General features: G+C 35.5%; 1 protein-coding gene across 1 annotated transcript; it reads right to left on the reverse strand.

Annotated features, from left to right (window-relative positions):
* Positions 1-1,141: 1,141 nt before the first annotated feature.
* Positions 1,142-4,201, reverse strand: LOC132189609 (receptor-like protein EIX2). Its single transcript, XM_088510454.1, has 2 exons — positions 3,352-4,201; positions 1,142-3,135 (listed from the first exon to the last, which is right to left on the reverse strand). The coding sequence occupies exons 1-2, from the start codon at positions 4,199-4,201 to the stop codon at positions 1,142-1,144; spliced, it is 2,844 nt and encodes a 947-aa protein (XP_088366580.1).
* Positions 4,202-15,044: the final 10,843 nt, after the last annotated feature.

Here is a 15,044-nt window from a genome sequence, read left to right on the forward strand (position 1 = left end):
TTTTAATTTTTTAATTTTTTTAAATTAAAAAATAAGAAAAATGTTGGCCTTAAGTTGAGACTATATCATTCATCTTTCCCATTTGCATTCTCCCAAAAGTTGGAGAGAAGTTGCAGAGGGAGAGGGACAGAGGGTGTGGAGGAAATTGGTGGAATTATTCTATGTATCGTTCTTAATATGTTATTTTTGGAAATTGTTTAGGATTTAGATACTTGATGTGTCGATTTATCAGTGTTATAATACTTTTGGTATTATAGCTTTATGAGAATTTGGCTATCTTGTAATATTATTAAATTAATTATTAGTTAATTAATTTTAAGAGCGTTCTACAAATTCACCATGAATAACAAAAATATTATAAATAATGAACTCCAATTAAGATGGATGACAAACCACAAGATAAACTTAATCAACTCTGAATTCCCTTTTCCCATACATTTTTTCCCTTTTATTTAATACTGCAAACAACCACGACTAAGCAAACTATTATGAAATAAGAAAACAGTAGCGATAATAGATAAAGATAGAAACATAACAAGAAAAGAAAATACAACAACATTAAAGAGTTATTGCTGCCATGCGTGAGTTGGTCTCCCAAAATACAACAACCAGTCATGCAAACTCCCTCTGCATTTCTCAGCCTCTTGCTTACTTTGATTCTTGCTTATTCTCTCCTGCAATGACCATGCATGTTGGATTAGGCTGATGTGGCCTCTTGGTATTACATGGCAATGATCAGTTGCTATCATATGATATGATTATAATTTTTATATGAGTCTGTTGATAATTTTAAAAGTTACATCACATTTAGGATGCACGAGACAAGTAGCTTAAAAACTTTGGAATTTCCCCAAACACAATTAATGTTGTTAGCGAAAATTCAAGATGACTATGTTTATGCCAATAAGATAATGTTAATGTGGATAAAGGAAAAGAACAAAAATACATAAAATATTTTAGCCCAAATATTCAAAAAGTACACTTTTCTTGTATATGAAAAAGGTTTTTAATTAAATAGAGGCAAAGTAAAAGTCAATCGTACAAAGAGCAACATTTGTACTATTTTCTTGAAAGACAACGAATGGTAAAACATAATTATTTGAAGATAGTGCAGCAACCGTAAATAATATGCCTACCTCTGCTAAACATTTTCTTGGTAGCAGTGAGTCTTGAAGTTCCGCAACAGCTTGGCCATGTTGACAACTATTGTAACAAAGAGCCTGTCTCCCATTCTGTCCAAAAACTGAAAATATGCATGCCTCCAAGTAATCTTTAGGATTAACGATCCACAAACCCCCCAAAATCCAACAATAAATCCAATTGCAATGCTCGTATAAAACCATAGGTGTTCATGGGAGTTTTCCTGTTCTTCAATATTGCCATCTTCATGTGTGCTTCCAATTTGAGGACCTTGAGCCATGTTATCTTCTAGACACCTGTTCAGAAGAGGCAACCCACAAAGATGTAGGTTACCTGCATATGAAGAAGCCGTGAAGCTCTGGAGCTGGGTGCCTGTTGGAACTCTACCTGACAAGTTGTTGTTTGACAAATTCAAATAGCTCAAAAAGCTCAAAGTAGCGAGGCTTTGGGGAATTACATATGAAAGGTGATTGCTTGACAAGTCCAGAGACTCCAAGTTTTTCAAGTCACCAATATTCTGAGGAATGATGCCAGTCAATAAGTTTCTAGATAGGTTCAGCCCAATCAATCCCAAGAGACTTGCTACTTCTCTTGGAATTTCTCCTTTCAATCTATTACTTGAAAGATCGATGACTTTTACTGAGTAAAGAATTTTTTTATACTCGAGAGGCATTCCTTTTGTATTCACCCGTTCTTTCTCAATGTAATGCCAATAAAAATGCATAGAACCCACGGATGTGATAGTTCCATAATCAAAAGTTCTTGTTTCTAAATTCTGTCTTTGAGTCATGCCAGTGAAGTTATTGATGCACCGAGGAATAGTCCCTGAAATACTATTGTGAGAGATGTCCAAGATTTGAAGAGATGTTAGTTGACATAACTGTAATGGTATGCTACCAACAAACTCATTTGATGGCAGGCGAAGAACCATCAATTGCAGTAGGCTTGTGCCGATCCATGTTGGTATCCTCCCAGATAGTTTGTTTTCTCCAAAATCTATTACACTCAGCGAAGAGCAGTTCATCAATGACACAGGTAATTCTCCAATGAAATTGTTGTTTTGGAAATGCAATGACCTGAGAAAACTATATTCCAAACAATTTTTTCCAAATGATTCAGGAATTCTCCCAGAAAGATTATTATTTGCCAAACTAAGGAGTTCTAGAATCGCCATTTTTGGCCAACACTTGGGAAGCTCTCCAGATAATAAGTTATTCGAAAGATCAAGGTATATGAAGAATCCACCGGACTCACATATGAATGTCACAGTTCCTCGGAACAAATTATTGGAGAGATTCAACACCCATGAATTAGAGTTAAGTTGTGGCAGTGGACAGCTGAAGCGGTTATAACTCAAATCTATTGCATTTAAAGCCTGAAATCTTGTCGAAAACCATTCAAAAGGTATATTACCAGTGATTTGGTTGGCTGAGATATTTAAGTACTCTATATTGAAAGAAAGATCCCAAAACCAATTGGGGATGGTGTCTGAAATTCTTGCATCAGATATATCAAGTGATGAAAAATTCTTTTGTGTTTGAATCCATAGAGGAAAAGTTGGCCCCAATTTGCAAGATCCCAATCCTATGTAATCCAGATGAAATGGTGGAATCCAGTCTGGACTAAACTTCAAAGACAGATCATAATTATAAGACAAGTCCAAATGATTTAAGCTGGAAAGATTCGACAAATGTGTTTCAGTGATGACGCCTTTGAGAGAATTGAAGGACAAATCCAAAACCTGAAGCTTGGAAAGTTTTCCTAGAACATTGTCTAAACTCCCATTTAATTGATTTTTGGACAGATGCAACTCTCTCAACAAAGATAATTTTGAAAGATTCGGTATTACCCCTTCAAGCTTGTTGGAAGAGAGGTCAAGATGAACTAGAGCCACCATATTCCCAAGAGCTTTTGGAATAAGACCTTCTATTTTGGTAACACTGAGGTCAAGATGAACAAGAGCCGTCATATTCCCAAACGCTTTTGGAATAAGACCTTCTATTTTGGTATAACTGAGGTCAAGATGAACAAGAGCCGTCATATTCCCAAAAGCTTTTGGAATAATACCTTCTATTTCAGTAGAATCGAGGTCAAGATGAACAAGAGCCGTCATATTCCCAAAAGCTTTTGGAATAAGACCTTCTATTTTGGTACAACTGAGGTCAAGATGAACAAGAGCCGTCATATTCCCAAGAGCTTTTGGAATAAGACCTTCTATTTCGGTAAAATGGAGGTCAAGATGAACAAGGCGATTGTAATATTTGAACAACCAAGGGAATATTGAGGAGTTGAGTTGATTTAAAGAGAGATCAAGGAATGAAAGTGGTGAAGAACAATTAGGATTGATAAGTGTAGGAGGAACAGGCATGGAGAGCTGACAACTACTTAGACGTAAGTCTTGTAACAAAGAAGGGAGCATATTAACCTTATCCGGCCAATTCACTACCTTGCTAAGGTTCACACCGCTCATATCTAAGTGTCTTAAAGAGGAGAGATGAAAGAGCCAGTCAAGATTATTGTCCTCAGTCGGACTACCGAACTTTGGCAGCCCATGGTCCACAATCGGCATATTAGCATAGCTGCTGATATCAAGAGAAATCAAATTTGTGAGATTTCCAAGCTGCGGTGGAATGGTTCCAAAAAAATAGTTGTGGGAAAGATTGAGATACCGTAATTTAGTGAGTGAACCAATGAACTTTGGGAGGATGGAGAAATGATTGTAACCTAAGTCGAGGTAAGTCAAATGTTGCAATCCAAGTAATGAAGACCTTATCTCCCCTGATAAAGATTTAAGGCTTAGATCAAGCGCTTCAACATGACCTGTTCGGTTGCTGCATTTGATTCCTTCCCATTTGCAACAATCTTCCTCATCACTGCCCCAAGAAGACAGCATACTGAAATTATCTTGAAGGCCTTGTTTGAATTTGAAGAGTGCTTGTCTTTCTTCCTCTATGCATCTCATGATCACCTCAGAATCACTCAAATTGAAAGCGAAACAAATTGTAGTTACACTACATAGAAATAGAAGCACCAATAATTCAGCATAATTAGGGCCTCTCATTTTTATTTCACCTTCTCGATCTTTGTGGGTAAGAGATAAAAAAGGTTTTAGTAGATGCCACTGCTGGTTTTGATGTCCCAAGTGAACCACAGGGATTGTATTTATATTGCTATTGGCTACTCTTTCTTAGTGACTTCGCATTATATATACTAATCTAAAAACTATAACTTTATAATAAATAATCATAGTGGATCGAGGACTTCCCTTTTTTTTTTTTTGTAGTAAACGGTGAATGGGATCAGCGTTTCATAGGGGTAGTGGAGGATTTCTTTCAAATTTCTTTCTTTTTTCCTATCAACTAGGTCAACATTTCGTAAAAGTCACGTCCAATAATCTTTTAAATATGTTAATTATAATATGATCAGCGGGGGATGGACGCTAGATTTTAATTATTGAGAGAAACTTCATGATTGACTTGACAATCAACGCGTCTGTTACGGTATGTGAAGAATTTTAAGATTAAAATAACAGATACATGTGTAAGTTATTTTAATACATAAGTCACATAACATATAATACAAAGCGTCTCTCACCAAGAATAAAATAACTTAGACATAACATATTTGATACAAAGTGTCTTTGACGAGTTAATTATAATATGATCAGCGGGGGATGCATGCTAGATTTTAATTGTTGAGAGAAACTTCAAGGAAGACTTGACAATCAACGCGTCTGTTATAGTATGTGAAGAATTTTAAGATTAAAATAAAAGACACATGCGCAAGTTATTTTAATACATAAGTCACATAACATATAATACAAAGTGTCTCTCACCAAGAATAAAATAACTTAGACATAACATATTTGATACAAAACGTCTCTGACGAGTTAATTATAATATGATCAGCGGGGGATGCACGCTAGATTTTAATTGTTGAGAGAAACTTCAGGGAAGACTTGACAATCAACGCGTCTGTTACAGTATGTGAAGAATTTTAAGATTAAAATAACAGACGCATGCGTAAGTTATTTTAATACATAAGTCACATAACATATAATACAAAGCGTCTCTCACCAAGAACAAAATAACTTAGACATAATATATTTGATACAAAGCATCTCTGACGAGGAATTTTAAGATTAAAATAACTTAGATATTCTAATTACGGGTCTAATGCAGAGCGTCTTTGACTAAGAATGGTCATTTTCCTGAAAACATACTATTGACAGCTACAGTTTCTTGGAAATTCATTTAAGCAAATTGTGTCGAGCTAAAACATATTTGATGAAGTGTTGGGACGGCGTTACTTTTTTAACACGTACATGCATGTATGTAAATTATTTTGGTAACAAATAGCTGTGCATTTATTGTAACACTTTAATCCCATATATATTAGAAAGATGAGTAGTCAGTTTGATTCTTTATTTGAATCCGAGGATCAATCCCCCAATAACTCTATTATCGTTACTATTAGGTCCCATTTGGTTTGCAGAATAGTCCTTTGAAAAATTTGGAATAGACTAGTTAACTCTAGGTATAGCTATTCTTTTGTTTGGTAACACTATAGGATTAAATTAATCGTGTAAATTGCCACAAAAAACTCCACCTTCTCGACGAAAATTTTCATGCCTCTCTCTGTTTCTCTGTTTTTTTTATTCCTTTTTTTGTTCTTTTTTTTTTTTTTTTTAATGGCATTCTTGGATTATGACATACCAGTTTTTTGGGTGATTCGTTTTTTGATTACTGCATCAAAAAGATTGATTCAAACTGAGATGGTTCGTCCCATCTAACCCTCTCCCACTCTCAGACTTTGTCCTCTTTTCTGCATCGCCTCTGTGTTTCAAACTTTCAAGACTCACGTCAACTCAATGGATGCTTCCAACACAGGCCTTCAAGACCTGATTTCTCAGACTGAAACTGTTAGATGGGACGAACCATCTCAGTTGGAATCCTTATCGGAAAATCAAAATACCAAATCTTATGTTCTTATTGGTAAGCTCCTAACTCTCAAATTGATAATTAGCAAGGCTTGTTATGCCTGGAAAAATGCCCAATTATCAAATCTGAAAAAAAAAAAAAAAAAAAAAAGGCAAGATTTGATAATTGAGCATTTTTTCAAAAATAATAAATAAATAAATAGAAAGTTTGTAAGTGAGACGTGTGAAAGTGATGAGCGACTGAAGAAAAACAAAAAAAAAAAAAAAGGAAAGGAAAAGGGTGAGGTGCATCTGCTCCCAAATGTGTGAGACATACAAAGAAGACAAAGAAGAAAGAGACAAAAAAATTATAGTATAGTTGTTTATGTTTCAAAAAATTAAAAAAAGAAAGTCCTTAATAATATAAATTGTATTTGTATTACAAGGGTATTTTAGAAAATTTGATCACAATATGATTCCATTCACCAACATATTGCATTGTACCAAACGAAGGAATACATGATCAGTGTTCTTATTCAGCGTTACAACCAAATAAAAGAATATGAATAACTAATCTATTTCATACTCTTCTATTCCCAGTAGTAGTTAATCATTTCTAATGAACTAATCATTCGGTGAATCAAAATTCAAAGGTGACCTTATCTTATTTCAAACATAAAAAGAAAAAAAAATATTCAGAGCGAGATAAAAGAGTTATTGCTGCTACTATTGCTGCCATGCGTGAGTTGGTCTCTCCCAGTGATTGACCAAGGTTCAGGAGATATTATGATTTTATCAAGGTTTATGGTGAAGCTAGGGATTGTAAATGCTACTGATTTTGTCATCAAATTGACTCCACTCTAAAGAGGTTTTGGGTGGGGGCTAAAAGGAGGAGAAAAACACAATCTCATTCCAGTGGCTTGGAGTCAAATATCTACTTTAAAATCCATAGGGGGCTTCGAATAAAGCATTGCTTGCAAAACTTGGATGAAAACTGTTGAAGGGAGAAGACCTTCTCTAGATCAATGCTTTCAAGAAGAAATATCTAAAGAATTCCAATCTGTTGACTGTTAAACATGTGGAAGGAGAGCTTCTTTGATTGTCATTATGGCTATCAAAAATCCCTCTCTTATTTCAATTGGCAGATTGCTCCAATCATAAGAAATATCACTTCAGCTCTTATCCCTCCCTGTTAAACATGACTGTTTTCTCTGCTTTGTAGCTTCTGGGTTGTTCCCACTCCCTCTTCCCATGTATTGCTCAGGAAAAAAAAAAAAGAAAGAAAAATTTTACAAGTTTAAACTTTTATAATAAGATATAATTTTTAATTAAATATTTAAGGGAGAGTTTGGGGGGCAGTTGATTAAACCCAAGTTTTTTTATACAATAACTAACAAGACTTTGATTACAAATAAGAGTACAATCAAAAACAAGTAATGGCCATAGAAAGAAAAGAGCCAACCCACCCTTTTCTTGCTGGCTTCCAATTATATGCGCAAAATACCCAAAACAAATGGTGTAAAAAGAGGAGACTTATTAGGAAATAGGAAGGACCTTCTTGACAATATCCTGACTGAGAGCAATAATCTGGGAATCGAGGGCCTTAATGGTCTCCTCCTTCTGCACCCCCAAACTGGCCAAGGCCTCCTCCAACTCCACCTCTACCTTCTTCCTGCCCTCCGCCAGCTTCTGCTCCAGCTCCTCCTGGGTCTCTTTCTTCATCTTGTTAAGCGCACCGGAAATCTCGGCCCTGGCGGCCTTGAGGACCGCGGCGGCCTGCTCCTCCAGCTGCTTCATTCGGGTGTTTTCCTTATTCTAGGAATATATATATATAAATTAAATGACTGGAGGAGCAATTTTTTTCTTCATATTATTTTAAAAAAACAATATCTACATACTATGATGAGAACACCCAAAAACCATCAGGAGGAACATTTTCTTTTTAGAATTGCCATAGGACATTTACTTTCCTTTTACTTTTCGGAAAATGTTAAAGGCACAACACAAACCCAACTCAAGTCCAACTTCTCTCCTACGTGTCTTTTTTTTTTTTAAAAAAATAAAAGTTTGAATTTTAAACCATATACATCGTCTTTTCCCCTTTCACAATCCAAAAATCCTCTTAGTCTCTGGCTCTCCCTCCCGCGCTCATCCTCTTTCTCCTCCGGCGAGGTCTTCGGCCACTGGCGAAGCTGTCCGTACGTCGCTCCTGCCTCTCTCACTCCGGCGCAAGGTTCCGTCTCTGTCTCTCTCACTCCGGCGACGTCTACGGCCACCGGCGAAGCTCCTGCCTCTCTCACTCCGGCGAAGCCGAAGGCTTTCTCTCTCCTCCACCGGCGGTAAGTAATCCCTTTCTCTCCCCCATGTGCAAAATCTAGGGCTTTTTTAACACTATTGCCTGCTAGAATAGTGTATTAGATTTCTGTGTGTTCAGATTTTTGAACACTATTGGCTCCTGTTTTTTGAACATTATTGGGTAAGGGTTTTTATTTCTTTTTTTGTTGGTTGAGGCTGTGTTTGTTCATGCCCTAGAAAAATAGTTTTTGGTTTGAATTTCATGGTGAAATTTCGAAGCATTGAAGAATAGAGCTTTGAAGAATTTCGAACATAATAGGGCTTTAGTGTATTTAGAGTTTAGATTTAGGGTTTAGATTTTTGTGTATTTAGGGTTTAGATTTTTGTTCTTGCACTGCCATCTTCTTGTAAATGAAACTGTTTATTTTATATTACTTGCTTGGATTTTTCATATGAATGGTAATGGGATTGATTATTTTGCATGCAATTGGTGTCCAAATGGCCATTTAGTATCTGCACTAGAAGATGTAGGAGGTCTGATTTAACATCCAAAGCCCTCATTGCTCTGTTCAAATCAAATTTTTAGACTTATGGCACTGTTCATTGTTCCAAGGATAAACCTGTTTTATCATTTAAATTGATCAACTTACTAAAGAATTTCACAATATGTCCTTCAGTTACACCAATAATGGTATACTTTTGTAGTGAGTTATCCTAGTTTTTCTATTTATCAACAACCAGTAATGGTTATATGTACAAAACACTTGATTAGTAGTAATAGTTGCATCAACACTGTACTGCTGTATAAATAATCTCATTAAGAGCTTGTTATGGTTATATTTCAGACTTGCTACATATATAGTGCTTGATGATAGTATTGATGAAGTTGGATTCCCTGCTTTTACATCTTTCTATATCATCTGAAGTAAATAGTTCACTCTCTAAATTTTTTGCAACTCTTGATAGTTAAACTTAATTATGTATGGGGACTTCTCTACTTTTGCCTGAACTCATTTTTCTCTCCCCAATAACCGTTCCCCAGCGCCGGCATTGTTTCTCTAAGCATTCTTTGTGTAGAAGTCGGAGGCACAGTCTTGCTGTTCAGACTCGAATTATGGCTGTGAATGAGGAAGGTGTGGCAGTGGGAGGGAAAGGCGAGTGATCAAGGAATTGAATGGGAATGGAGCTGGCTGGTGGTTTGAGTTCGAGGTATGGCGTGTACTCCAATGGCGGTGTGGGTGTGTCTGAGAATGGTGTGGCGGCGGCGGAGGTGGTGGCGGAAGTTGAAGATCCTGTGGCGAAGGAGGTGGGGAGGAAGAGAAGGGTAGAGGAGATTGGGAAAGAAGACGCCTGGTTCAAGCGAGCTGAGGGAGAATCCGTTGAGGTGAAATGGGTGTTGATTTGAGTTTTCAATTATATGGAATTTGAAAGAAAATTTTTGCTTGGCTGTTTTGTTATTGTTTTGGATTTGGGGTTTAGTGAATTTGAATTCAGTTAAGAAAAGTACAGATTTGGAATTGGGGTCTGGGATTCAATTATGAAGGACCCAACTCTGTGCGAAGCAAGGCAGCTTGAGTGTGTCCCAAATTTATTGTTGTTGGTGGTGGTAGTGTTGTTGTTTAGGTGGGTTACACATCTTATGTGAGATTTTGAGAGAAATATGAGCGTTTTTTCATTGGTAAGTTACCCATGCACCCATGGGTCTTGAACCATCGCTTCACCCTCAATCCCATTCTTTGCGGGGAGGAAGTGTCATTTGAGCCAGAGCTCAATGGAGAAATATCAGTGTTAGTGAAATTGAGGTGTAGGAATCTTAGGAATATGAAAAAATTGAAGAAAAATGGAAGTGTATTTAAACCATGATTTCATTCTATGTCAAGTAAATTGAAGTAGGGTTTGATAGATAGTCGAATGCCAGCTCAAATATCTGTCTCTTCTATCACAACTAGGACAAAAGGTTTCTGTTGCACCTGGTGGTCGTTGGGGTAGATTCAAAACCTATTCAACAATACAGAGGACCTTCGAAATATGGGGATCTGTTCTAATATTTATCTTTAAGGCTTGGTTGAACAATCAAAAATTCTCTTATCGAGGTCAGGCACCTCCTCTGGATTGAAAATTTGCAAACAGTTGAAAGCATGTAGTTTAGGCTCTGTTCATAACTAAAATTCTGATGCTGTTGTGCCAGTAATAACTTTGAAAATCTGGCCCTTATCCATCTAGGAGTCCAAGAAAAGAAATAAAAAACTTTGCAATACTTAATGCTGGATGGAAAATATTTTGCAAGTGTTGTGCACGAACCCATCTGTACTGTTTGGACCCATCAAGAAGTTATGCAAATCTTTCACTAAAATGTTATACTTGAGTACAACTAGATCTAGTCCACTAGCAGCAACCATCCAGCATGACCCAATAGTTTTACAGGTGAAGCGGGCTGAGGGTACTGTATTTCAGGAAATGGCATCCTTGAGGCCTGAGTTGTTGGGAGTGGAATTGAGCTAGATTTGCCTTTATCCAACTTGCAAAGCCTGTATGTTTTGGGATAAATTGACAATTAAAATTTGACATAAAGGTAACCACATAAATTATTAAACAAAGGGCTTCTAGCAAGAGATTGGATATGATCTCAAAGTATTTCACCACTAACCAGATAAATGTAAAAACATGAGAGCACTTAAATTACTCCAAAGTTTGTCAGCTTTCAAAATCTGATTTGGGCATTGATTTCTAGAATATAAGGTCAAAATAAATATTAACATAAAGAGGGAAAGAGTAATAAGGCTTAACAGCATTTTCATTCAAATTGATAACCACAGCTTTCTTTAGACTGCTGTGAAGAAAATGCTCCCCACTATCACTGCAACATACCATGAGTCAGCTCATACTAAACCATGTACATTTAATGACATATAAGCTTTACAAATAATTTGTTCATCTAGATGCTACCACAATCTCTCAGCAATTTTTTTTTTTTTTTTTAAATGTAGATCTTAACGCAATCAAGCTTTTCTAAAACAATTAATTACTTAAAAAGCATATGGATTTTCAAATGATGTTTCAGAACTTTTACAAACCCACATTTATATATCATGATTATTTTATAATTAAAAATAATTCATACACAACGGACTCAAATCATCATCTTTTTACGAAGTTGAAGTTTGGTTAACATGAAATGTCTCATTATAAAGGGTTCTTTAGAGTGTTTTTTGCTTTTAGTTTGAAAAAAGTATCTTGATTGAATAAAATTGATTTTTTTTTAGTGTTTGTTAACAGAAAACACAAATTCTAAATAAACATAGGCTAGCAGCAATGCAGCATGAGTATATCCGCATAACATGTTTGTTATTCTAAAATTAAATCAACAGACAAAGGGGAAAAAAAATTAGAGGAAATGGTTTTGAAATTAAAGAAAATAAAATCACAACTGGGGATAGAGGGAGCTAGGTAACAAGAAAGAAAAGGAAAGATGCTGCTAATTTCTTATCTCTTTTGTCAGCTCATTACCTGATCAGTCTCAACATGAATCAAACACCAGATAATTAATAAAGATACTGAGAAAGGAATTCTTCAAGATATATATATAGAGCAAATGCTGCAGATAATTAATGATATCAGTAGTTTCAAAAAGAAGAGAGGAAAAAGGAATGAAGCCAAAGGCAAAGCCCAAGTACACCTTGATAATGAAGCCATTAGTATATCGTGTGGGTGCGAGAGGAGCATGTACAGGCGGATCTGAGCTTAAAACTATACAAAACCTTGCAAATATATATATATATATATATATATATATATATATATATATATATATATATATCCTGAACAGATTAGATCCAAGCAGGGAAGCACAAAGTTGATCAAGTAGGGAAAAAGAGTAAAAGACTTTAGTTAGGCCCCCTACAAACCAAGATCCATGGACAAAGACAAACAAACTTGCATCACAAGTGCATTTTAGAGTACCTCCATACTTGTAGTACATATTTACATGCATAGATGGAGTTAGAAAGCAACTAAAGAACAAAAAAGCAAACCCTGGGACCAAATTTTTATGATCAAAGATAAATAAATAAATAAAATGGTTTGGATCTGTATATAATACAACTTTCAGACTAACTTCTAGACCTGGAATAGCTAGAGAAAACTAGACTAACTTTCACCACTCAACTTGAACTCTCTTTTCCCTAAGAGCCTCCCAAGTATCATAACTAACATATACTCCTTTCCTAGAAGCAGTCCATATGAGTTTATCAGAAAATCCCAAACTGATTTCAGCAAGTCGAGTTTGAATATCCACGAAAGACATCAAAGAGAAATTACAAAGGAAAAAAAAAAAAAACATATCAGAGAGAAATTACCAAATCAATGAAGGTTTTTTTTTTTTAAGAGAATCAGATTTTGCTCTCAAAGTCAAGGTTCTTTTTCCATCTCCAGGCAACAAATTTCGTTAACAGCTGAACAAGCATGAGATTATGTCATTGCATTTCAGGTGAGCAAGCATGAGAGACACTGATCATCGAGGACACCAACACCAACACCAACATCATCAACAAACAACTCTGCCACAACCAGGCCAAGAACATGGCAACCATCGTTGCACAGCATCTTAGAGATCTGATGACTAGGCCACAGCCAGGCCAAGCCAGGCCAGCCAGGAACATGGCAACACCTATTCAATTTATCCATCCTGGCTACTACACATGACCTCTTAAACCTTTTTTTTTTTTTTCCTATTTCAGAGATCTGGGTAATGCATAAATTGTGTATAGCAGAGAAATACATTCTAGCATAAATCTAATGCAATTCGAATCAACCATGTCTAGTCAGCAATTATAGGAGCAAAATTAGAAAGTATTCAAACTCATTGATAATGCAAATGAGAAATCTGACCAAAAACTATCTTTCTCGAGCATGAACAAACACAGCCTCAACCAACGAAAAAAGAAGTAAAAATCCAAACCCAATAATATTAAAAAAACAGAAATCTAAACCCTAAATACACATAAATCTAATACACTATTCTAGCACCCAATACACATAAATGAAAAAGCCCTAGATTTTGAATGTGGAGGAGAGAGAGGGATTACTTACCACCGGTGGAGGAGAGAGAGAGCCTTCGGCTTCGCAGGAGTGAGAGAGAGACAGGAGCTTCGCCGGTGGCTGTAGACGTCGCCAGAGTGAGACAGACAGTGGACAGAACCTTGCGACGAACGGACAGCTTCGCCGGTGGCTAAAGAACTCGCCGGAGGAGAGAGAGGGTGAGTGCGGGAGGGAGAGCGAGGGAGTGAGAGAGGATTTCCGGTGGCCGAAGAACTCGCCGGAGGAGAGAGAGGGTGAGCATGGGAGGGAGAGCGAGGGAGTGAGAGGGGATTTCCGGTGGCCGATGAACTCGCCGGAGGAGAGAGGGTGAGCGCGGGAGGGAGAGGGAGGGAGTGAGAGAGGATTTTTAGATTTCTGAAAATTTAATTTTTTAGAGAGGTTTGATTTGGTTTAAAAAAAAAAAAATTAAATTAAATGACACGTAGGGAAGAAGTTGGGTTTGAGTTGGGTTTGTGTTGTGTCCATATCAAACCTCTTACTTTTCTTTTAGAATTGCCAAGATTTGAAACTTGTAGATCTTATGTTGTTATTATCAATGCACTTACTTGGAGTTGGGAGATCCTATAAAAAAGATTAGTTGATATCCTAGGGCTTCCTCTTTCCATTGAAAAATGCTAAAGGCACAACTATTATGCTATTTTGCCATAACTTTGGGCCAATTTTTACCTTGTTTTTTAATTTAAAAAATAACAAAATTAAAAAAAAAAAAGTTTCTAAAGTAAGAATTTTTATTTTGGTATTTTTTTTAAAAAAATAAAAACTGTATTTTGCTTTAGAAACTTTTTCCTTATTTTTTAATTTTAAAAATAAAAAATAAAAAATAAAAATTTTTGTGAAGCAATAATTTTTATTTTGGTCCTTCTTTTATTTTTTTATTTTTTTTAAAAATAAAAATTGTATTTTTCTTCAGAATAATGACCATCTTTTAAAAAAATTGGTCATTATTATGAATAAAAATACATTTTTTTTTAAAAATAGCAAATAAAAGAATGACCAAAATAAAAAATATTGCTTCAAATTTTTTTTAAATTTTGTTATTTTTTAAATTAAAAAATAAAAAAAAAAGTTGGCCTTAAGTTGAGACTATATCATTCTTCTTTCCCATTTGCATTCTCCCAAAAGTTGGAGAGGGAGAGGGACAGAGGGTGTGGAGGAAATTGGTGGAATTATTCTATGTATCCTTCTTAATATGTTATTTTTGGAAATTGTTTAGGATTTAGATATTTGATTTGTCCATTTATCAGTGTTATAATATTTTTGGTATTATAGCTTTATGAGAATTTGGCTATCTTGTAATATTATTAAATTAATTATTAGTTAATTAATTTTAAGAGCGTTCTACAAATTCACCATGAATAACAAAAATATTATAAATAATGAACTCCAATTAAGATGGATGACAAACCACAAGATAAACTTAATCAACTCTGAATTCCCTTTTCCCATACATTTTTTCCCTTTTATTTAATACTGCAAACAACCACGACTAAGCAACTATTATGAAATAAGAAAACAGTAGCGATAATAGATAAAGATAGAAACATAACAATAAAAGAAATACAACAACGTTAAAGAGTTATTGCTGCGCGCCATG

The sequence above is a fragment of the Corylus avellana genome, chromosome 9 (assembly GCF_965113065.1).
Source record: "Corylus avellana chromosome 9, dhCorAvel1.hap1.2, whole genome shotgun sequence".
Classification (NCBI taxonomy): Eukaryota; Viridiplantae; Streptophyta; class Magnoliopsida; order Fagales; family Betulaceae; genus Corylus; species Corylus avellana.

Coding starts and splice junctions, on each gene's coding strand:
- LOC132189609 (XM_088510454.1), bottom strand. CDS start 4,201: ATGAGAGGCCCTAATTATGCTGAATTATTGGTGCTTCTATTTCTATGT. Junction 3,136..3,351: donor CCATTTTACCGAAATAGAAG/GTCTTATTCCAA, acceptor CCAAAATAGAAG/GTCTTATTCCAAAAGCGTTT.